This window comes from Hippocampus guttulatus, chromosome 21 (genome assembly GCF_054856545.1).
Source record: "Hippocampus guttulatus isolate MCC_2025c chromosome 21, RoL_Hgut_1.0, whole genome shotgun sequence".
Taxonomy (NCBI): domain Eukaryota; kingdom Metazoa; phylum Chordata; class Actinopteri; order Syngnathiformes; family Syngnathidae; genus Hippocampus; species Hippocampus guttulatus.
The window spans coordinates 3,876,583-3,898,133 of record NC_141281.1 but is presented as its reverse complement, the minus strand read 5'-3'; the positions used below and the strand labels follow the sequence as shown (position 1 = coordinate 3,898,133).

Here is a 21,551-nt window from a genome sequence, read left to right as displayed (position 1 = left end):
AATTATTTTCATTTTAAAAGTTATTGAGTCACGCGCGTCTCTGTGGTTAAAGCGAGCATTTCCCGAATTTCCCCGAAGGCAACAGCTGAAACCCCGCCCACTCGAGTGGGCGTTGTTGTAAGTGGCCCCTAGGACAATGCTAAGCAAAACTACAAGGCGATTTAGTTTTTGTTTTCCTGTCAATCTAAACTATTTATATTTTGACCAGGAAGCTGGAGGTACTCTGCGTTGAAAATGCTTGCACATTAGATCATTTCCAGGTGCTTTTCGGCGGAATGGTCGGGTAAACGGGGGCCACTGTAAGTGTTTGTGGCCTGCTTCCATAGCTTCTGCTGCTCCCGAGCTTCCTTGGCATCACCTCCCCGCACGAGACGCAGGCAATGGGCCACCTCGGCGGCTAACCAACCGTGTGGTGGACTTTGCTTCCAAGGCGCCGCATTAAAGTAAGTCCATCCGATTTGTTCTGGGCAAAGTTTGGTGATCAGCGACCTTTGGCTGCTCGCTTGTTGTTCCCAAACAGCTGTTTTTGATTGTTACTGCTTAGAGTCAAACCTTATTACTGTGTTCTTTACTCTTTTTTATTTAAAAGTAATATATATGTTGAATAGACTTTAGATTTAAGGATGCACAGTGGCGTTTTTTTTCCAGCTGATCTACAAAATGCGCGGTGTTCGAGAAGGATTGGCAATGATGCAGGTTTTTTTGTGTGTTGTTGAATCAGACACTGATGTCCAAACTGCGGCCCTTGGCATACATTTCCAATTGATCTCCTCCATTGTATTGCATAGTTTCAACATGGGATGGTAACCTGAAGAAGAGAAGAAATCCCTTCTCATGTCTCACGTCCTCGTTTTTGACCAATAACGTGTATTTAAATGGTCAGACCATTTCTTTTCATAGTGGTTCTTTGAATATGACTCCACGCCTATTGTAAATTCTATTCTCTCCCCATGCATCCGTCCATTTTCTTATCCACTAATTCCCACAAGGGTCGTGGGTGTACTAGGGTCTATCCTAGCTGTTTTTGGGCAGTTGGCAGGGTATTGGTTGCCTGCCAATCGCAGAGCGCACATAGACAAACAACCATTCGCACTCATACTCGCACCCAGGGACAATTTAGAGTGTTCCATTAACCCGCCATGCATGTTTTTGGAATGTGGGAGGAAACCGGAGTACCCAGAGAAAACCCACGCAGGAGCGGGGAGAACATGCAAACTCCACACAGGAAGTCCAGAGCCGGAATCGAACCGCGCACCTCATGCTAATGTGTAATCGCTCAACTGTTCTCTTCTAGTCTTTTATTTATTTTCATTGTATCCGCATTGGGATGGTTGGGGGATCCAACTAAATTTAAAGAACAATTCGTCAATGCTCTCAAAATATGTTTTTCAGGCGAATTGTGTAAAAGCCAAAGAAAAAATCAATTAACACTTTTGGCTGAGTGTCACTTTAACCCGACATCACTGCTCATCTTTTACATACAATTAACCATTTGTATCAGTATGTGATGTTTGTTCTTTTGTAAAACTCATAACCTGGATAGATATTCATGTTGTTTATTTGCCCTAACTAGTTTTATTTTCCGTTTAGAAATTGACTCCCATCGTTAGTCAGCTATGGAAACCACTGCCCAGTGACTTGAAGTCCCACCAAAATGGAGCTGTACTGGTATATGTGCGTATCCTGTATTCATGAATAGCAACAATGCTGATTATTGAGCGTGAATGACCAATGGGTGACCCTATTTGTCCTCTTCCTCCTCCTCCTCCCCCTCCCCATCATTACAGAGTGGTCATAGTGTTCATCATCATCAAGATCTTCTTCTACGTGTGCTGGTACCGCTCGAGACAAAGGCAGCTCGCCGCTTACTTGAGCAACCCCCGCAATGCCCAGATAGTCATTGTCGGTGGGAGGGCCTACCTCCAACAAATGTGCGAGAGACAGAGTGTAAGTTGTCCACATGTCACACGGCTGATCGCTATGACGCATACGAACGGCAGATCGGACTAGATCACGTCACATGTAACCGAGTGACCCGAGATCTTCGTTCGGGATGATTTCACTCAGAATAAGATAAGATAAGATAAGAAAACCTTTATTAGTCTCGCAATGGAGAAATTCCCAATTCACAGCAGCAAAGTTATGAAAGGAAGAAGTAGAACAACAAAATATAGGAGCTGCTGGAAAGGCAGCCATTGGCGCCACTCACGCGGCGCCATTTTGAAGTCAAAATAACAAAAATAACACAACACAACACATAGGACACAGACAGTCGTGCAATCTTCACCAATTTTCTGCATACACTTTGTTGTCTGAAGCAGTTATAGATGAAAGAGGAGAGGATCAAAGTGTCCTTTCACCAGTGGATCAGAGACGTCATGCTGAAAATATGCACACGTCTGCTACAAACTAAGTTTTGAAAGCAAACACGAAGCTGTAGCGTCCATTGACGAAAAGAGATTAGTTCATTTCTCCTGTCCCACGTAATCCGCTTCAAACTCCAAGCCGCGACTCCCAGTTCCAAATCCGCATCGGCGCTCCGCGCTAACGCTCCTTTCTTCTCATCGTCGGCTCCTCAAGACATCCATCCAGCCGCAGACCGTTCAATAGCACCGATCTCTCCGTTGAACAAAGTGGCTCTGTGAAAAATGCTGCCCATTACAGGCGCAAGACACAAGCACCCCGGACTGTCCAGCAACGACAGTCAAATGGCGCCGACATTCCTCCCAGTCAAAAACAGTGCTGGTATACCCATGCTGCCGAGAAGGCGCAACCACCAAGCACAGAGTCTCCTCCTTGATGAATGTCGTGGCCAAAAAATGCTGAAAAAGTCCACATCAGGTCCACACGACGTAACAACAAACACAAAGTGACAAAACAAACACAAAAACAACAAAAAAAGCAAGGCTCATGAGAGCACTTGCTGACGGCTGCCTACTCGGGCGCCATCTTGACTTCGTGACAGAATGACACACAAGTCTTCATGTAAATGCGCTTGAGGTGTCTGGGGAACACCGGCAAGCAGCAACATGGACGCCATGATGTGTGTGACTCATTTCAGGCATTTCCTGTTTGTCTTAACGTTCTCCCTCATTGCATGAGTGCTGGCTAACGGTCCGAGTTTTGGATGTTTTCAGCATTATTTTGGAAATACAAATGTTGTCGATCAAATAGATTCTCAACTAAATGCTGACATCGGTCAAGTTTCACGGCGGTTCATAAGCGTGCGGCATTACAGAGTGCAGCCATCTTACTCCACCGCAAGAATGGAAAAATATATGCTGGCTTGTCAAGTTTGCAAATGTGTGGCCTGAAGCAAAGCGTTACAAGTACATTCAGTATTGGAACCCCCAGAAAAACAACAGAATGCGTGGAGTAAAACCGGAATAGCGCATCCCCTCAACGTATTCTACTTACATATGTTTGGCGTCGTTTAACTCGTGTTTAGAAACACCCGCTCATATAAGTAATTGGCTTTTCGTCCCCCCCCCCCCCCCGCAGCAAACTTCACTGTGGCCAAGCTGGTATGGCGTCCCTGATGACCTGTCACAGGAAGAGCCCTCCACGGCGCTACCACCCGCCGTATCCTTGTCCCACCTGGACATGCCGCCGCCGTATGATGCAGTGTCCGGAGGTAGCGCACCCGTTGTCGCTTTGAAACAGGAAGACAGATGCAGTAATCTGGCTCTTTGCAGCCTTCAAATCAACTAATAGTGCGCCGTTGATCAAACCTGCATGATGCTATGGTACATGTCCATATACCATCGAGTATTGAAATGGTCTCCAGTGGGATGCATTATGGTCGCGTATGACTCCGCGTTTCCCAGTTCTGTCATACAAGAGCCATCAAGCTGTGTTTGAAGCTTCATCTGATCTCTTTAACTGTTCACTTATGGCGATAGCCGCGAGGCGAGATTCGTCTCCAAAGTCAGTTTCATGCTTTAGCTGTAGATGGGAAGGAAAATGAATCATTCTCTGTCCGCCAAACAAATATTCATCTGTCCTTGCCACAATCGTGCCATGTGTGAATGTCGCCGCAGCCCTCGGAGCGTTGGTTAATTTTGAAAGCTTTTGTGCTCTTTGTTTCAACGCAATTCCTCCCCCCTCCGCGTTCCTTTTCCAGAAGATGATCTGAAACCACCTCCCTACAGCGAGTGCGCCCACGCCGATGAGGCCGACGCCCCTCAGCCCTCCAATCGCACACCTCTCATCTCTGAGGGAGGGCACTCCGGGAGCTCCAACGAAGCGCCGCCCCCTTATACGCAGTCTCCCTCGCCCCGGGCCCGCCAACAAGAAGGCGAGTGAGCCGCACGGAGTTCGACTCTTGAGAGCACGCCTGGCTGGTTGATTACCAAAACCAATTTGCCTCCCCCCTCAAATACTGCCTTCCTACAGACAAACCTCAGCCTTGCTCTTGGCTGCGCCACAGCGGACACACGCTTATAAATGTGTGCTCAGTGGTCTTTGGAGCCCAGTTTGGTTCGCTTTGTTTTTTTTCTACTTTGTAGGCATGTGATCTTTTTGGTCATAACAGATGTGACATCAGCAAGCCCGCGTGTGCCTCAAAACCTGACCTGTTGCAACCATGAGCGTGACAGTTCTGATGTCAAAACTCCAGCAGAGTCAAGACACATGAAGAGAAATACTGTTCGCATTTTCAACCTCAAAGTGTAGCGCATTTCACGCCGCTTTCAACCTCGATTAGGGAAGTTGGCAAACACAAGCCCGTTCTTCAGTTGCACTTTTGACAGAGATTTTTATTTTTTTTTTGTCACGGTGGTTTCTTTCAAAGCATGCGCACTCTAAAGAAGACAGAACGACATTTTGGGGCAAATGACTGTGTCAAAGAGCATCCAAATATGTGTCCAGAATGATTGTTACAGTCGTGATTTTTGCCTTTATGCACTATCACAGTAGCCAGCAGACGTTATGCATTTTATTTCACAATTTAAAACCGCGCCTAAGTGTCTTAGTCACGTGTACGTGGCATGCTTTAATCAAAAGTATCCCAAGGAGATATAGATGCATATGTAAAAGACATTACATTTTATGCACACTATTTATTTTCTTGCAAAAATCGGCATTTGGGTGCCCAGCTGGCTTTTATCAACGAGCCAGCCCTCATCCTACGCCACATGATCATGGCAAATCCGGATTTCGGTAGAAGGTCAACCGAGTTTGGTCATCTCCTCTTCCACGGCCCTCAGCAGCAAGCGGCCGGCCGGGGTGGTTATGGAGAGTGGCGAGCTATTACAAAGCGTTGTTTTTATAACAGCTGGGCAGAAGTGCAAAACGGCTCACTCGTAGACACGTTTTCAAAAATGGACAGCGAACAGAAAGTTCACTTGGTTGTGTAATTTCACACCTTCAGCAGTGGGGAGGCAGACACTCCAGAGACCCGGTTAGTGTCAGTATTTGTAAACGATAAATTACTTTTCCGTAATACTGTAAATCCCCCACAGTTCACGAGGTTTCACAAAATGATTCAATTCACAGGAATGTCACTTTGTCACATTAGTTTTCGCTCCATAAAAAAATATATACATATGATTTGTTTGGGGGGGTTTTGCGGCCAAATACGTTTTCTGGGCTTCAATATACCCGCTTGTATGTACCGGTATGTATATTTTCAAAGTGCTGGTTTTCGCAAGCTTTTTTTATGTGGATTCTTTTGTTTCATGTGCCAAGGGGCTCCCCGCAGAGGTTATCGGGGAGCATTTTGTCACTTTATAATGTACATCTGGCTAGAACCAACATCGGTGCCGCCACGATGAATCCGCTTGTTGAGTGTTATTAGCTGGCTGTGTTATGCGGTGCTGTCTGGAGTTGCGCAAAAGGGTGTTTCCAATATTTTATTCAGTCACGCCTTGAACTGAAGTGGGCAACGTATAATCCAATGATAAAATGATGAATGACGGAAATGGCTCCACCACATATTGTATTGAAAACCCTGCAGTAACATACTCAATGATTGATATTGTGACTTTGAGCGTGCGTATGAGAGTCCTTTCAGTTTGAGTGTTCAAGGGCTACTCCTACTTTTTTTTTTTTGTGTTCTTTTCTGAAATACTGCCAAATGAAAACCAACTCCAAACTATTTTTGCAGCTTCTTATAATCTACCTGAGTCTACCACAGGTTGGTCAGCTCAATTTCTGTTGTTACGTTGTCCTTGCCATGCGATTTCGCCAATTTGATTTCACTGCATTTCGAAGTCTGCCTCTGTTTGGTTTTCCGTCAGCCTTGTCGACAAATTCACTGTTTGGTTGTAGTTGAGGGGTTGGAATTGTGATTGATTTTTTTTTTCCTTGTGGTTCTTTGATGATGTGGGGGAGGCAATGTGCAAAATGTAGCACCGACTGCAGCCACATGACAAGTGATTTATATCCAAGCATCATGTGTTAGTGTCTTCTCATGTCTCGGTCTCCACTTTAACTTCCTGCTCATTCCCAGCACAGCTCATTTGAATTTAATCTCATCAAGGTGTGACATTTTAATGGGGTCGCTTTTTGGGGGGGGGGGGGGCATTACTGCATTAAACTTGTTGAAAATACTGTAAATGTGTTGTTTCACATTAAGTCCAAGCCTTTCTTTGTTTTTGCTCACTCATCCAGGTTATAGTAATCTGAAACGGGTTGAATCCACACTGTTATTATGCAGAAGATATTTTTTCCTTTTCTGTCCAAACGGCCCTCCGCATCATTTTCAAGACACCAAACTGGCCAATTTGAATGGTTTTAAACAAACCTGCAAGGGATATTTTTTCAAAACTCAAACATTTTGCGGTTGCAATGCGTTGTTGAAATCAATAGTGATTTACATTTCTAGCATCCATTGATCTTCTGCTTGGATTTTACTCAGAGGTGATGTTGGGATGTAAACTGCCTTCTACCCACATTGGTCTTTTGCTTTCAGACAAAAAAACAACTTTGCATTGTCTCGCACTCTGTCTCAAAGTTGCGCGCCCCTCTTCCCCCCCCCCCCCCCCCTTTCCATGTCACCTTAAGGTCTCGGTACCTTTTGGAGCTCGTATGAATGCAACTGGAGTTTTTGTTTTGTTTTGAAGGTGTTTTTCTAGTTCGCAGGTGACCCGGTAATGAACCGCGTCCTTGTATCAGGTGCGAACGGTCCGAGGGAGTGGGAGAAAAAATACTTACGCATTTGTTGATATGTCAGACATCGGCAATGTTTCTCGACATTTATTGATTTGTGGACCTGCTTGCGCCTCCGACACACGGCTGATAAATCAACCACGCAATTCACAAAAGTCATTGCAATGACACGTTGGAAGAGCCCTCCTACGAGCAGGCTTGCTGAAAAGAAAACAAAACGGATATTGCACATCAAAATGAACTCATCAATCAGGGAAGGCAAAGGAAGAAAAAGAATCAAACAAGAGGATGACGAGAGGAACAAACAAGTCGAGGTAAGTCATGCATTTGTGTCAAACTGGTCTGTCTGTGCGGCCCATTTGAGCCAGCCTCCACAAACATGTTGACTGCACGTTAATATCTTATATTATTGGACTCGCGGATGTGCCAAAACAATGTCTACTGTAATTGCTGTTTGATTTTGTTTGCACGGAACAGTGATGTGCCAATTTTAGCCACGCTGCAAGACGTTGGTCCTGTTGTCACAATGACAGTTTCTCCAATTTGAATAATGTCAAATGCTAAAATTACTGTTCAGTTTCAACCTCTGTCAGGTCGGTCTGTCCAAGCTGGTACTAATTTGTGTTTGGGAGAGAAAGATTTACATATATCCCCTGGTAGAGGCTAACTCTTTCATTCTAACTTAAAAGAAATTATGTTGTGACCGGTGGGTCGATGGTCAACGCTGCAGAGCTTCCAATCTCAAGTTGTGATCAAGGTTTGTTTGCACCGCTTAATTTTTACGGCATTTGATTGAAGGTACCTTGGTTACCATTGCACCTCTGCAGACGCTCCACTAGAGAGCAGTGTTGTTCCGCTGGCTGTTACTGTATTCAATTTCTGCCATGAACCTGTCGCTTTGCTCTCATGCGGCCTTATTTGCACACTTTGCTCGCTTTTGATTAATTGACGGCATGGAAAAAAAAGACAAACATGACACGACGTGTTCTTTAAGATTGGAAATGCGGAATTGGCCTGGCTTATCAAAAGTGGTATGTGTTACCAATGTCAAGGGCTACTGGACATTCAAGAAAAAGATTTGGTGTTTCACACACACACATTGGCTTCACCAAATAAAACGGACGCATGCACATATTCATATTTAAAATGGCCTTTTTCATTTACATTTGGATGCTTTTCCTGTTTCCCGAAATTCATTTCTGATTGAGACAAATCAAAATGGGCTCCGGGCTTGCATGACAAACAGCAAGGTGCAGTGATTCCGCTGCAAACTGCCTGATTAGTTGGCAATTCTATATAGCAGCTGGCGGCTGCTGTCTGCAGCCTGTTGGTGTTCTGTTTTGATTGGTTTCGTCTTCTGTGACTTGGTTTCCCGAGAGACCTTATTTTCATCTGTTTGTCCATAAACTACGATCCAAAGATGGGGAGGTTTGGTTGCAGAAGTGTGTTTTTGTGGTGATGGCTTAAGTAAAGTGTGGGGGGGGGGGGGGGGGGGGAGCACGTGGGCTCCTATTGGAGTGTTCTAATTGACTTTGTGTTGTCGGCGCTTACTTTGTTCCGTGAATCCCTCGCCAAATCATGACACACTTTTGTACGAAAAGTGCACGATCTCGGTCTCCGCAGTTAGTTTGATTTTGCTCCAAATTGAAAGTTGTGAGTTTGTGTCTTTTATCCTCTGGTAGCTTCATCTTAAAAATGAAAGGTGAAAATGAGAAATGATCTCGTCTGGGAGCAAATGAAAATGGAAGAGCAATCGCAGAAGCTAGGCTGACTGTTACCGTGTTGCTGAAAAGAAACTCCGAGCGATTCCCATCGCTCAGCTTTGGTCGATGTTCGCCGTATTGTGTCCTGATGTTTGCGGCAAGTTGCCAGGGAGCTCCTGGAGCTAATTCAGACAGACTTTTTATAGCCTTGACCGGCGCCTTGACGAGCCATGACAGCCAGTCCGACCATTCCGCTCACCAAATGGAATTCCACTCGGTGTGCCAAAACTGCCCCCCTGCGGGTCTCACCCGGACAACATGTGGATGGCGCGAGTAGGAATGAATGGCCACTTGACAGATCTACAGCTGTTGTGCATGGCCGCAAATCTCCACGTCGGCATCGATGGCTCTTAATCAGCTTCACGCTGCCGTGATTCTCGCTTCCACTGCCAGGGTTCACTTTTGAAACGTTTGCGAGCAGACCGCCAGGAATTAGATGAGGGATCAAGGTGTGTGTGTGCGCGCGTGTGTGTGTGTGTGTGTGTGTGTGTGTGTGTGTGTGTGTGTGTTTCACATCAGCTCTCCATCACAGTAATTGGAATGGACGAGTCAACTCCTACGTCGTCTCAATTTCCGTTCATCACCCTGTAGATGCGAGGAATTGTGTCTAATAATAGATGAGATGGAATAACTCCTGTCTTTGTTTACTCGACCTTGCACATCTGTTTACAATATTCAACAACTGCTCTTTCTGTTATGATGATACAAGATGTGTTGTGCATGCGCTGGCTCTGAAATGGACCGACTCGGGGCTGATTGGATTGCAGGCTCCTTTCTTGTCTTTGCACAGTTCACCAAATGCCATCACTCCTTGAGCATGAGCAAATACACACACACACATGGGTCTTTCCGTTTGCTCAGGTGAAGGACACGTTAGACTTTTCACAGCCCCTGTCTTGACAAGAATGCTGGGACATCACATAACAGGCATGGAGGTGGATAACAACACGGAGATAATAAAAAGTTCTTTTTTTTTTTGTGTATAAGCAACCTTGTACTGTTGCACTGTCTAAAAAGGCTCAGGGAGGCATCCGTAAGTGCAATACTCTATCTGCAAAGAAAAGTTCGTTCACCTGTAGAGACAGTCAGGAAAGCAGCCGCCCTTCAGCAGTCCCCCCCCCCCCCCCCCCCCCGCTCTACGGGGAACACTTCCCAAAAGATTTTGGTATGCGTAATTTTTGTTCAGTTACCTTGAAAAAAATTTTTTTTCCATGTACCGTGCAGAAAATGTTCTCTGTAGCTCTAATCGCGATATTGGAACACACAGAAATATCTGCACGATCTCTTTTCATCTATCCATATAGCACTCCCTAATGGAAGTGTTGGGCTATTTGCTTTCATCCAGTCCAACACAGCCTGGAAGAAGTGGAATGCGACTCACGGATGTCATGTTCAAATGGAATGAATCAACAATCGTCCAGGTGTCCCCTTCTCTCGTCGACGTGGCTCGTTTCTCGAAAGACGGAGAAATGGCAAATACCGTCTAACGGCGGCTTTTGCAGCCGGCCCCTATGGAAGAAGTGTGCAGATGAGAGATTTTCGTCTTTCCAATTCGTTCTAATGAGTTCCTCTGCCACATCGCAAGCTCATTAGGAGAAAGGGGATCTCGGCTTGACTGAGAATAATAACAAATGATAATAACCCGGTAATGACTGTGATAATTGTCAGTTACTGCACATTCCGCGTGCTATTTCTATCCTGCTGGTTCTTTTATGCTTTCCTTTATGGGGCAGTAAACGCCTGACGTATACAAGAATCACTTCGGCGATATCGAATGGGACACATTGAACCACGGTGTGCAGATTTTCTTGCGTTATGTTCCCCGCGTCGCCCAACCGGAAAAAGAGCGTTATGGCTGCACAATTGAACAAATTGTGCAACCGTGTGTGCTCAACAGTCTGCTGCCGTACCGTAGAGTAGTTGTTTAATATCATGAAGTATTTGTCAAGATCGGGCCTAGGAATGAAGTATCCATTCCTTGATCGGGTGCCGCTGCCCTTTTAACAGTATGTGGACGATTATGTGAAGAAGATTCCAATGCTCAGGGTGGCGCCAGTTGTCCCCCACTGTGGATTACACACTGCTTGGGACCTTGCATAAGAGGCTTTATTTTTCTCTTAATACAACCGTGGTGAGATTTTTTTGCCTCGCTATCTTCACTTAACCCGAATGTTGCCCCCATAAAACTACTGCCTGCTGATGTCGTGTCTCCTGAAGACAGACCGATCAGGAGCCGGCCATCGTTGCGGCGAACTGCGGCCACGGAGGTGATTGCCCCGTGCATCCTGCAGCTTCCTCATTTTGACACCAATTAAATCTTCAAACTGCCCTTGGACCAAAGACCTCACGCCTCCAAACGTTCAATGGCCGTGATTGAATTTTGGCCGAGTCCATCTCGCTCCGTGGACGTTGCTCGCTCAGCAATGGCGACGGAAAGACGAAAGGGGAGTCTTCTTTTAGATAGGAACATCGCGGGATGATGGGGGAGGGGGGGGGGGGGGGGGGGGACATGGACAAATACTGCCAGCTTAGAAAAGAAAAAAAAAATGAGAAAGATGACCCCAAATATTTCTTTTACAATGCCGAGATCACTTGAGTCATGTAACGGTGCAAATCCTTTGTTCCGTTCCCAAAGTCGACTTTTCACATGAAGCCCTTTACAATTTGATGGCGAGTTTCACATTTCCCCGGTGGTCCACATTCTTCCTCCTCGCCGGTGACGGTTCTGGCCTCCCGGTCCAATCCTTCTTGCGCGGAGCGTGACAGCGCAAGTAGAGCGTGGAGCCCGCAAGGCCGCGGCCGGTGCCGCTGGAAGGGCCACGGAGCGGCTGAGGGATGACTTGGCGCCGCGGCTCCGACGACGACGGCTCATTGAGCGCCTTAGCCGAGGATGAGAGATGGCCGTGCGGCTTTCGCAGCCGGAATGGCCTTTGCCTTGTTTTCGCTCGCTTCATTCATCCCCATTCTCAGCACTCCTACTGCTTTTCTTCTCCCATTTATCACCGTCGGCGCTCCACGCAGGTCAACGTACAGTACGTGGGAGAGGCGGGGTTTTTTACTCGCTGCTCGGTGTCGGCAAAGATGAGCGTGTTGGGTCTCCAGTGGTTGTTTCCAAGTTGTGGGATGACCTGAGGCTGCATGATGAATCGCTTGTTGGAAAAGTTCAGGTTCCAGCCCACAAAGCTCAATCTACTGTTGAGGTTGGGGGGGGGGGGGGGGGGGGGGGGGGGGGGGTTTGTCACTGTTTTATGTGGATGGATTCATCTTTTAAGAAATTGACATCCCCGTTTTGACAAATTGGATTTTGTTGAAAAAAGTCATCGTGTGAGGAGAATCAAGTCTTTTTATGTTGTTGAGAAAAGCCATTATGCTGCCAGAATAACGAGAGAATTAAAATAGTGATGGAATGAAGGTCAATGCTTTGTTTGCCGAAAGTTTACAAGAATTCATTTCACTTTGTGTTGAGAAGTCATCCAAGGTTTTGTTCAGATAAGATGGTCACGTGACCAGAATGAAAACGTTGTGTGTCAAGAAAAGTTGTGTTGATTCACTCAGCTATTGATGAGAAATATCCCCACTTCACAAAATAATCATATTTTCTCCCCAAAAAAAAAAGACTTCTCCCGTCAGGAAAACGTTGTGGTGGAAGAACAGGCTTTGTTTTGTCAAGTAAAAGTTGCAAGGAGATTAAAGTTGGACGTTGTCAATGAATCGCAAATTTTTGTTCAATTGTTGATTTATTTTTGGGGAAAAAAAGGCCTGGGGAGAACAAAGTCACACGAGAAGCTGACATCACAGGGATTTCCGATTCCCATTAACATGGTGCCTTCTGAAGACAAAAGTGGCCTTTCATCATGGCACTACTTTGAAAATATTTGGTCACTGCGCCACGTGGGTCAGCAAAAACAAGTCTTCTATAGTCTTCTATGAAACCCACGCGCGCACACACACACACAGGACCAGGTGAAAAACAGGAGGCAGCCTAAAGTTTTTATGGGGTTGCAGGGCAATTGAAGTTGGCTTGCCTCACATCCAAACAAAAATGCTGAGCACAAAACGCACACACACACACACACACCTTACAGTATACAGTACACACACACACACACACACACAAAGTAAAGATTTGATTCCATTTGTATGAGGCTCCTTCCGAGAGAAACAATCATCCATCATCGTGCCTTACGGCACCTTGAGACACACTGCATTTTTTTTTTTGGGAGAGGGGGTGTTTTAAAGATGAAGCTCGCTCGCTCGCTGCACATCTCACAGCTGAAGACTGGCTCCGAAACGTATCTCTGCGGGCTACGATTTTGGCCCTGAGCAAGTAACACGTCTACTGTGCACGCGAGCCAAGCATGCCGAGAGAAAGAAAAGCTGAAATTTCTGAAGTGAAAAGGAAAAGTTGTGAAGGTCAGAGCGGCGGTGAATGTGTACATTTGCCAAAAGATTTTTGTTGTGAACCTTTGAAACTGGAATTGAAGTGCATCCTAACATATTATTCAGCATTGCACACACCAAAGAGAATAATGCGTTAACAGCACCGGTTGCACAACGTATAGTAAGACGATCTGAAATGCCCCGCCTATGGAAAGGTGGTCATGCTCACTTTTGATTCCTGGTCCTCATCTTCATTTCATCGGGTGAGCGGACCCTCGCTCTGTTCCAGTTTGGCATTTGTTAAATTTGCAAATTGAGGATTTACTGTTGATCAGCAAGAGTTAGCGAACGCCTTTTCAAATGGCTGCCATGCATGGCGCTCATTTTACCTTGAGGATTGGCGTGCGTATTTTGCAAGCGACAGTGCTCCCTCGATTATCTTCAAATATTTCCACACGCTTGAGGCATCGCCGCGAGTTGACTCCAGCGACCCGCCACCCTCCTCACCCTTTGCTTCCTGCGAGGCGTCTGTGTTGTTCCTGCCAAAACGTGATTGGCGCGTAATTGACTTCAGGCTCTATTGTGGAGCGGGAAAGCCGACGCACGAGTCGATGAATCGACTAATCTGCTGAGCTCTTACTTAGTTGTGCCGGTTTATTATGAATGTGAACGGAGTAAGAGGTCTCTTTCTTTTTTTTTTCGATTTCTTTGGAATATATCACTTCTATATTTAACTCATTCAGTACCAGCCAATTCTGGACCAAGTCGGAAAAGACGTTTAAAAACGTCTTTGGGAGTGAATGAGTTAATAAGTACGGTAGAGTAACATTGGCATTTAAGTGTAACGTTGAATATTTAACGAGCTAACATACCCGTAAGTAGACAAATATTTTTGGACTGTGCAGGAAAAATGATTGTGTTTTTTTTTTGTTTTTTGTTTTTTTTAACATTTTGAAGCTAAATGTGCGAAACTGTTTGCACGACAAACGGCACCTCATCATCTCCCGAGTCCTCTTTCCGAATCCCGCCCATCTAACCACCAGTTGCTCCAGTGGTTCGAACTGACTGAGCTCCCTTCCCTCCTTGACCACCTGCAGGACAGCTGTGTGCCGCTCTGCCACGTCTTTCTCTCCTGCCGCCGCCGAGGACGCGTCGAACAGAGAAGAAGCGTTGTCCCACCCGCACATCCAAGCGCGCAGGCTGCATCGCTTCCCCTCCTCACGCGGGCTCCATCTGGACTGAGGTTGCCCCCCCCCCTCCCCTCCCATTTTGGGTCCTACAATACAACCCCCCCCCCCCCCCCCCCCCCCCCCCCAAGGGGGAGAGGCACATTGCGGCGCAGTGTCCGGTTTCAAGCCACGCCGCGCGGCGCGCTCTCCTGCGTGGGTCAGAAATAGAAGCAAGAGTTCCGGGAGGAGGTTCTGCTGCGAGCCACTTTGGCTGAGGCTGAGCTGCCGTCCCGAGCACAGACGCGGCGGAACCCGAGGATATAATATTCGTCTTTGCTCTTCTGCGCGGACAAGATACGCAGCGTGGATCTCAAGTAAATGACTGCGAGTTGACCACCTCGCCAGGTAAGAAAATCATATTTAATTGTCCTTTTCTTTTTCTTATCGTGAGAGCTATTGCAGCTGCAATTATTCCCTTATCCATTTACAGATTTTTTTTTTTTGGTCCTTTTTCAAAAATCGTGCACGTGGTTGAACTTGCATCTTGCACTCAAGCCCCCCCAAAATGAAATGCATTCATTTGACACGCTGATGATGAAACAGCCACACGTTGCCTCAAATCAGTGTTTCAAAGTTTTTAAAGGATGCTACGCGACCCGGGGCCACGTGGTGGCGCTGGCAGAGTGCCGTCTCCGCCAGCAGGTTTTCAACATTCAACAAATAGCGTTTGGTTTCTGCTCCTCTTTTCCATATCTGCTGATAGTTTCCTCAGGTCGTGGGAAATGTACACGGGCATATTCATCTCGACGTGGATAAATCAACATTTTCCAATGTTCTGTGCTGTGCTTTTAACAGCTTTGTGGCGCAGTTTGCTTCAGAGTTTCCATTCTAATTTGCATTACGTGTTTGAACGGTCTTCCGTTTGCGTCCCTCTGCTCTGCGTGCAAAACAATGCAGCCGTTGCTTCATTAAATGCCCCAAATCCGAGTCTGAAATCTTTGAAGCAGCACGTGGATTGGATGGCATTTCAAGGATTTCATTGCAAAGTCGTTTTTGCGTAAAATTAAATCTATCTATCTTACGAAGCAGTCACCTTTTTTGAAATCAGCCATAATTCATATTACACGCTATGCCTTCCCCGCTTGATTTAGAAATTTCACCTCACCGATCCGAATGGCACCCCACACGAGGCTTGAGAAAGTCCCAGCGTGGACCGCACGCCGGGGCGACCGTTTCGGTGCGATCCATCTATTAAAAGAAACTTTTGCACGTCTATTTTTGTCACATGACACGTACTCGTTTCCATTGTCCTTGCCGCGCTAGCAACAGTCAGCCTGCGCTAATATTCCAAACTCAGACTCATGAGGATGCACAAAAGAGCGACATCCAGATGGTGGCATTCGCTTAGACTCCCGGTATCCTGGTCTTTATTAAACGTCGAAGTTCTTTAGGGATGGATCAGAAAAATGCAAAGTGACAGTCTGAAAAGCACAGTGAAAGATGTCCAAATATGAGAAAGCCCCCCCGGTTGATTGTGATGCTCGTTGCAGTTTGGCGTTCCTTTGCATCATCCCTCATCAGCAGGGCAGATATTGGAGCCCCAGCACACAAACGCACCAATTAGTTTCGCCGGGAGAATTCCTTGATGACAATGACCCTTGTGGCCCGAGCGGGGCGGCGCGGTTGCTATGACAACCGCATGAATGAGGAGCCTATTGTCGCTGACCTTTGTGATATGGCTTCCCCTTGTCCAGTCCCACCGGGAGAGAAAGTGGAGAGGCATTATCATGCACATGTCAACTAAACAGTCCTGACCCTGCGGCCCCGTTGGTGCTCTTTGAAAGTCTTTTGTTGGCTTATTTATCTGACATATGCACCATGGGGCTTTGGGCTACTTGGTTAGAACCTACAAACGCAGTGCTCTCTTCAAGCACTGCGCCCAGAACGTTCTTTTATCTTTTGTTTGTGATGCTCCATGAACATGAGGCGCGTTTCAACTCAAAGCTAACTTTTCTCAAGTATGAAATACCAAAGACATGCAGCAGCTGCTTTCATGTGTGTAACGTTCCAAAGTGACACTGCCAATTCCCAATGGGCCAGCGGGCATTTTACAGTGGAACCTCAGTTTTTCTTTTCGGAAAATAATGTCCAGTTGAATCATGAGTTCCATGGTCAATCCGTCGCCACCGGAAAACCACGTTTCAACTCCGGAGGCAATGTCACATTCAATGGAATAAAACCGCTCTTGCTGAAGGGACATGAACGTGTTTGCGTGAGGTACACTGCTAGCCATTTCTTTCAGAAATTGTGTTGTATGATCGCAATAGTTTCATATCATCTGCTGTAATGTAATTATTGTCTTACTCAGAGAGTACCAAGCAACAATCTGTGTTGTCATCATCTTGTTTTGACTTGAGAGGCCCAAACGTTGTTGTTATGAGATCGCTGTCCTCTAAACGCATTCTTTTTCTGGAATGTTTGACCAACTTTCCACCACTTTGAATGAAAGACGTGGAATCTCTCGATGCCAAGTCTCCTTGCAAGTAAAGATAGACAAAAGTTGAAGTGGTTTGCCACTTCCACCGTGCCGCGCTTGCTCCCACAAGCTGCCATTCTCTATTTATACACCATACCCGCCTTCACCTCATTATCTCATCCCTCCCGTTTTCCCGCTGCCACTGATGAGTTCAGTCCACTTGGAGAACATTTCAGTCCGACTATATCTAGGGGGGGTTGCGTGTTCGCTGAAGAGAAGAGCAACGTATCGGCTACGTGTTTCTGTCAGGGACGGGAAGTTGTCAGCGTGAGAGCAAACGGGTCTCTCTCTCTCTCTCCTCGGTGCTGTTGCTGAGTGTGGGATGGTACACTGTTGCCACGGTGACCAGTTTAGCGGCGGCGTTCTGGAAAGGCCAGTGCCCAGGCCAAAACAGTCGCCATTGAGATTATTTGGAAGCTGTAAAGTAACTCGTCACCATTTCCACTCCAAAGTATTCACGACACCTCCCGGGTTACAATGAGGCACGTGTTGTTGCGTCATCGGAGTTGACGGTTCCAGCGAGCAAAGTGCAATTTATCCAACGCGACGCCGGTTGCGCTCTAAACTCGGCTGTCACCACCGCGTCGATCCAAGAATAAATGTCTGTGGTTTGTAGCAAACATGTCCGCACGTCAGGGGGAATTAGCGCCACTTAAGCAGCGTCGACCTGCCAGCGCTGTCCCCGCTCGCTCCTCACAGCTCAACCTCAGACTCCCCTCCAATAGCAATGCAATCTGTCTCTTAACCAAAGATGCCTGTAAGGAGGCGCTTGGCTCTATTTGGGTCATCATTAAATAATCCCCAAAGCCTCTTTTTCAAGGGAGGATCAAGCCAAGAGGCGGTTGGAAAGGTTCGAGAGAAACTGGTCAAAATTTGGAGCGGCACTGTATGGTTTTTTTTCCCCAAGATGATGATATAGGTCATCTTGATTGATTGATACATAGACATGTGTTTATAATAATGTTGAAGGATTACACAGAATAGTTGTGATTGTTCTATATAGTATTGCGGTGCGGTACAGTGGATGTGTTGTTTTTCCATTTTACCTGTAACGTGGCCAGAGCTTGATTTTGCTTTGTCCTTAGTGGAGAGGGTCGCCAGTTGTTTGCCGTGAGGTGTTTTGTTTGTTCAGTTCGATGTTGCAAGAACAAATAAATGGAGGCACAGTGTCAAGTAGTCGCCCTTTTGAAGCGTATCACAATGGTAAGCTATTTTTAGAACAGGCCTGCGGGCATCTCATGTGGTCCTCTGGGACTACCTGGTTCACGTGGACACCATGTGGGTGATCCCCTGGTCTAGTAGAGCAGAGGCTAATCTTTTTTTTTTTCCCCAGTTTCGGTTACCAAGGTAACCAAAGTTTACTGCACAATGTGTGAAAGGGGACACTCCAGAGAAACTACTTAATAGTTAGGAAGTAGGAAATGCCATCTAAAAAAATAGTCTTCCCCTATCAAGATAATTATGTACAGCTTTGATTGACAACATTCCTTAATTCTGTGTCATGATTTATTTTATTTTTTTTTGAGTCTACAGGAACGTGCTTGTGTTTGTTTGTTGACAAAACGTGTACGATGTACCAGTTTGAAATCCAAGGTCAAATACTCCTGCGTTCTCGTCGCCCTATTTAGCCGGGAAAGGAAAAGCAATCGTTTGAGAGCGGCGCTCGACTCGTTTTCCCTCGACATGCAACAGATTTTACTCTGCTCCATGATTCACTGAGGTAAAGCGCGACTGCCTCCTGAGAGATTTTGTGCTATGTATAGTTGGTTTAGCAGCAAATGATTGCTCTTGTTGTTTCTTAGCATTTTTCTGTCTCTCCTGACACACTGACACATGGGGGGGGGGGGGGGGGGGGAATCCCCAAGATGCCGTGTCTCCTCTTTATAGAGCGTATCATGACATGATAAGGCGCATGCTTTGATGTGATGCGCCGAAAACTTTGTCACACCACCAAAATGCGGGAAGCCGCTCCACTTTGATCCAAATCCCGCAATAGGTGGCAAATCAAAACATATGACTTCACTTTGAAATCATGAGGAAAAGGCTAATCGGAGCAATACCCTCAGAAGAGAAATCAATGATGCGCGAGGGAAGCGTCGCTCAGCGGATGAATGGGGAAAGGAAATTGCGGAGCAGGCTACATTCGTTTTCTCCCACCCCTCTACCCAAGATAAAGTCCCTCGCTGCTTGCGATGCAGGAAAAATGGAAGGCAGATACAGAAGGAGATTAAAGTAGAGTTCGAGAAAAGGGAGATTGGACAGCGGTGATTGAAGTGACTGAGCAGATAAGCAGACAAAAGGCTCGAGCCTCCCGCTCCTTGAATGCAAAAGATGCGGAAAAAGGGAGGAGGGATCATCCCGATAGAGGGGATCATATGTGCCATTGTCAGCTTGACAGGTTGTCCCGATCAGGCCGGCGGCAAATTGTTCAGCGTGCGAGCAGGGGTTTCTCTCAAGGGGCAGCAGTCTCGCCAATTTCTCATGTCGTGCAGGGACAAAGAAATAAGCAGGACGGCACACGGCGCTCCGTGATAAATGAAGGAGGAGAAAGGCAAAAGGGAAACGAAATGCAGAAAAAGTCCAGCTCGGATTACGCAACGCCGTCGCCGCAGTGCAAAAGAACTTTTCCTTTGTGGCCTTCAATTAGTCATGATTGCATGCAAGTGACCAATTTTATCTTTGTCTTGGTCTGATTTCCCTTTCGGAGGTGTTTCCTTGACTTCTTCCCTGTATTATTTGTGATATTTTTATTCTCAAGTCACCGATGCGAAGAAGAGCCCCTCTTTAATTGGCAATTTTTTTCCTTCCTCGCATTGTGGTTCGCCAATTCAAAATTTGAATTGGCAGTGAACACCGTTGCACCTTAGCCAATGTCGCGGCGCATCAAAAATGCTTTCGCAAAAAAGTGCAAGCGAGAGAGACGCAGCCAGCCAGCAGCTCCATGAAAAGTGGATGCATCCTGCGGAACCTTACTTTGAAATCTCAGGACAGGCCAGCACCAACTGCTGCCGTGCCCTGAAATGACCCAGGCACAAGGAAATGCGGAGTTGATGCAGAATTTTGTCACAGGCGATATGGTGTGACTCCTTCTTGGGTCATTCAAAAGCTCCAAATTGGCATCGCCGAACAGCCGATACATCGCATTCGCCTTTGGACGTTACGGAAAGGTTCTTCATGCCGCTTTTAAAATGCTCTGCGCTCCCCTGGCACCTCTGTGCGTGCGGGTTGCCACCCGCCTCTCAGATGCACAATTTCAAGACATAGCATCAGCCGCCGCAAGCTCTCTCTGGTTTCATGCTAAATTCATTGATTTCCTTCTCGTCCTCAACGAACACGCAAATTGAACGGGCCAGCACTTTGGCAGATGCGGTCGTGGTTGTGCCCAGTTACTCCATAAGGGTTGCAAATCTATTTGAATGAGCAATCAACTCTGCAACCCTTTGTTGGACGTGCTAACTTTCAGTATCAACGAGACCCTTTGGGGTATTTGGGCTCCCGATGCGCGTCAACTCTCGTAATTCGCTTGTCACCGCCAAACTCATTGCCGACCTGATTGTTGACACAATCGTGCCCCGGTTCTTGCTGTGAAACCACAGAAGTGGAGTGCGGTCTGACACATGTCGCTGGCTGTGAGTAACAACGCAGCTGTTATCGCAAATGCGCAACATTCCACTCGCATCCAGAAGAAGAGACTGTTCTCGTCAAAGTAGGACTTCGCGTTTAGGTAAAAGCTTCTCGTCCTCAGCTTGACCGCCTGACGTTGCCGAGGTTTCGGATTCAAATCTCAGCTCTAGCCTTCTGTGTGGCGCTTGACAATTTGTTGTCTTGGATCTGCGACTTTTCCGAGCCTCATTTGCATTCTGTGCAAACGCTTCATTCGTTGTTCAGTCTGAACACGTTGAAGACGAAACATCCAATCTTTACATGTCAAGAAAGATTTATATCATTTCTTTAACCGGTGGTAAGTCGGTGTCCTGCAAAATCGGGAGACCGATGATCTTATTCCCCATCCATACTGATGCTTGACTATCGCCGAATTGTGCCGACTCGCTGCCTCCGCAGCCCGGCTGGGACGGACGGGGAGTGTTTAAAACTTCTCTCCGGAGCCAGACGGCTCCCGCATGAGTTGCCGTTACATGGAGAAAAATAGTGAGCGTCGTTGATTTTTGATGTGGTTTTGTCATGCCCCGAAACAAGAATGGAACATTGAAGCCTGTCGCGTTACATAATGAGTCCACAGGGACTGACGAAGAGCATATCAACGGATAAGTCGATCAACGTTCAGTAAAACGCACATTCAAAGACAGAAATCACACACTGCCCATCCCAACAAATGACTCATTGTGCATCCCGTTTTGAAATTCAGAGTCTGAGGTCTGCGTAGGCTGCGAACAAAGGCTCAAGTTTCACTTTCTCAGGCTATTTTGACTTGAGCTTGACCACATCTGAACCGTCCCTTGACTCTTCTGCTGCCCTTCAGTGTTAATGCACAGACCAAATGTTACCGGTACTCCTTTGCTCCTCATCATTAGCGGCGTTCTTTGACCAGACAAGCCTCGCTAACCTCAATAAGCAAAGCTGAGAAAAAGTCAA

At 46.6% G+C, this 21,551-nt stretch overlaps 2 protein-coding genes across 3 annotated transcripts in view; both read left to right on the top strand.

Moving 5' to 3' along the window:
* The first annotated feature begins 96 nt into the window (after positions 1-96).
* Positions 97-6,358, top strand: LOC147186770 (uncharacterized). The gene is made up of 5 exons (XM_086102248.1): positions 97-443; positions 1,591-1,674; positions 1,788-1,947; positions 3,502-3,634; positions 4,124-6,358. Exons 2-5 carry the CDS (start codon positions 1,655-1,657, stop codon positions 4,303-4,305), a joined length of 495 nt encoding a protein of 164 aa, XP_085958374.1. The 5' UTR covers positions 97-443; positions 1,591-1,654; the 3' UTR covers positions 4,306-6,358.
* An 8,226-nt stretch (positions 6,359-14,584) lies between these two features.
* Positions 14,585-21,551, top strand: part of sema5a (sema domain, seven thrombospondin repeats (type 1 and type 1-like), transmembrane domain (TM) and short cytoplasmic domain, (semaphorin) 5A) — a 78,214-nt gene continuing 71,247 nt past the window's right edge. For both annotated transcript variants that reach the window (XR_015099047.1, XM_086102325.1), the window contains exon 1: positions 14,585-14,827. The gene's annotated coding sequence lies outside the window, so the exon portion shown is untranslated. The remainder of the gene's footprint in view (positions 14,828-21,551) is intronic.

Bases quoted from the DNA above. Each gene is read 5' to 3' on its own strand.
- LOC147186770 (XM_086102248.1), top strand. From the start codon at position 1,655: ATGGAGCTGTACTGGTATAT. The intron at 1,948-3,501 runs GTAAGTTGTCCA...CCCCCCCCGCAG, and splicing joins AAATGTGCGAGAGACAGAGT to CAAACTTCACTGTGGCCAAG. The intron at 3,635-4,123 runs GTAGCGCACCCG...TTCCTTTTCCAG, and splicing joins GTATGATGCAGTGTCCGGAG to AAGATGATCTGAAACCACCT.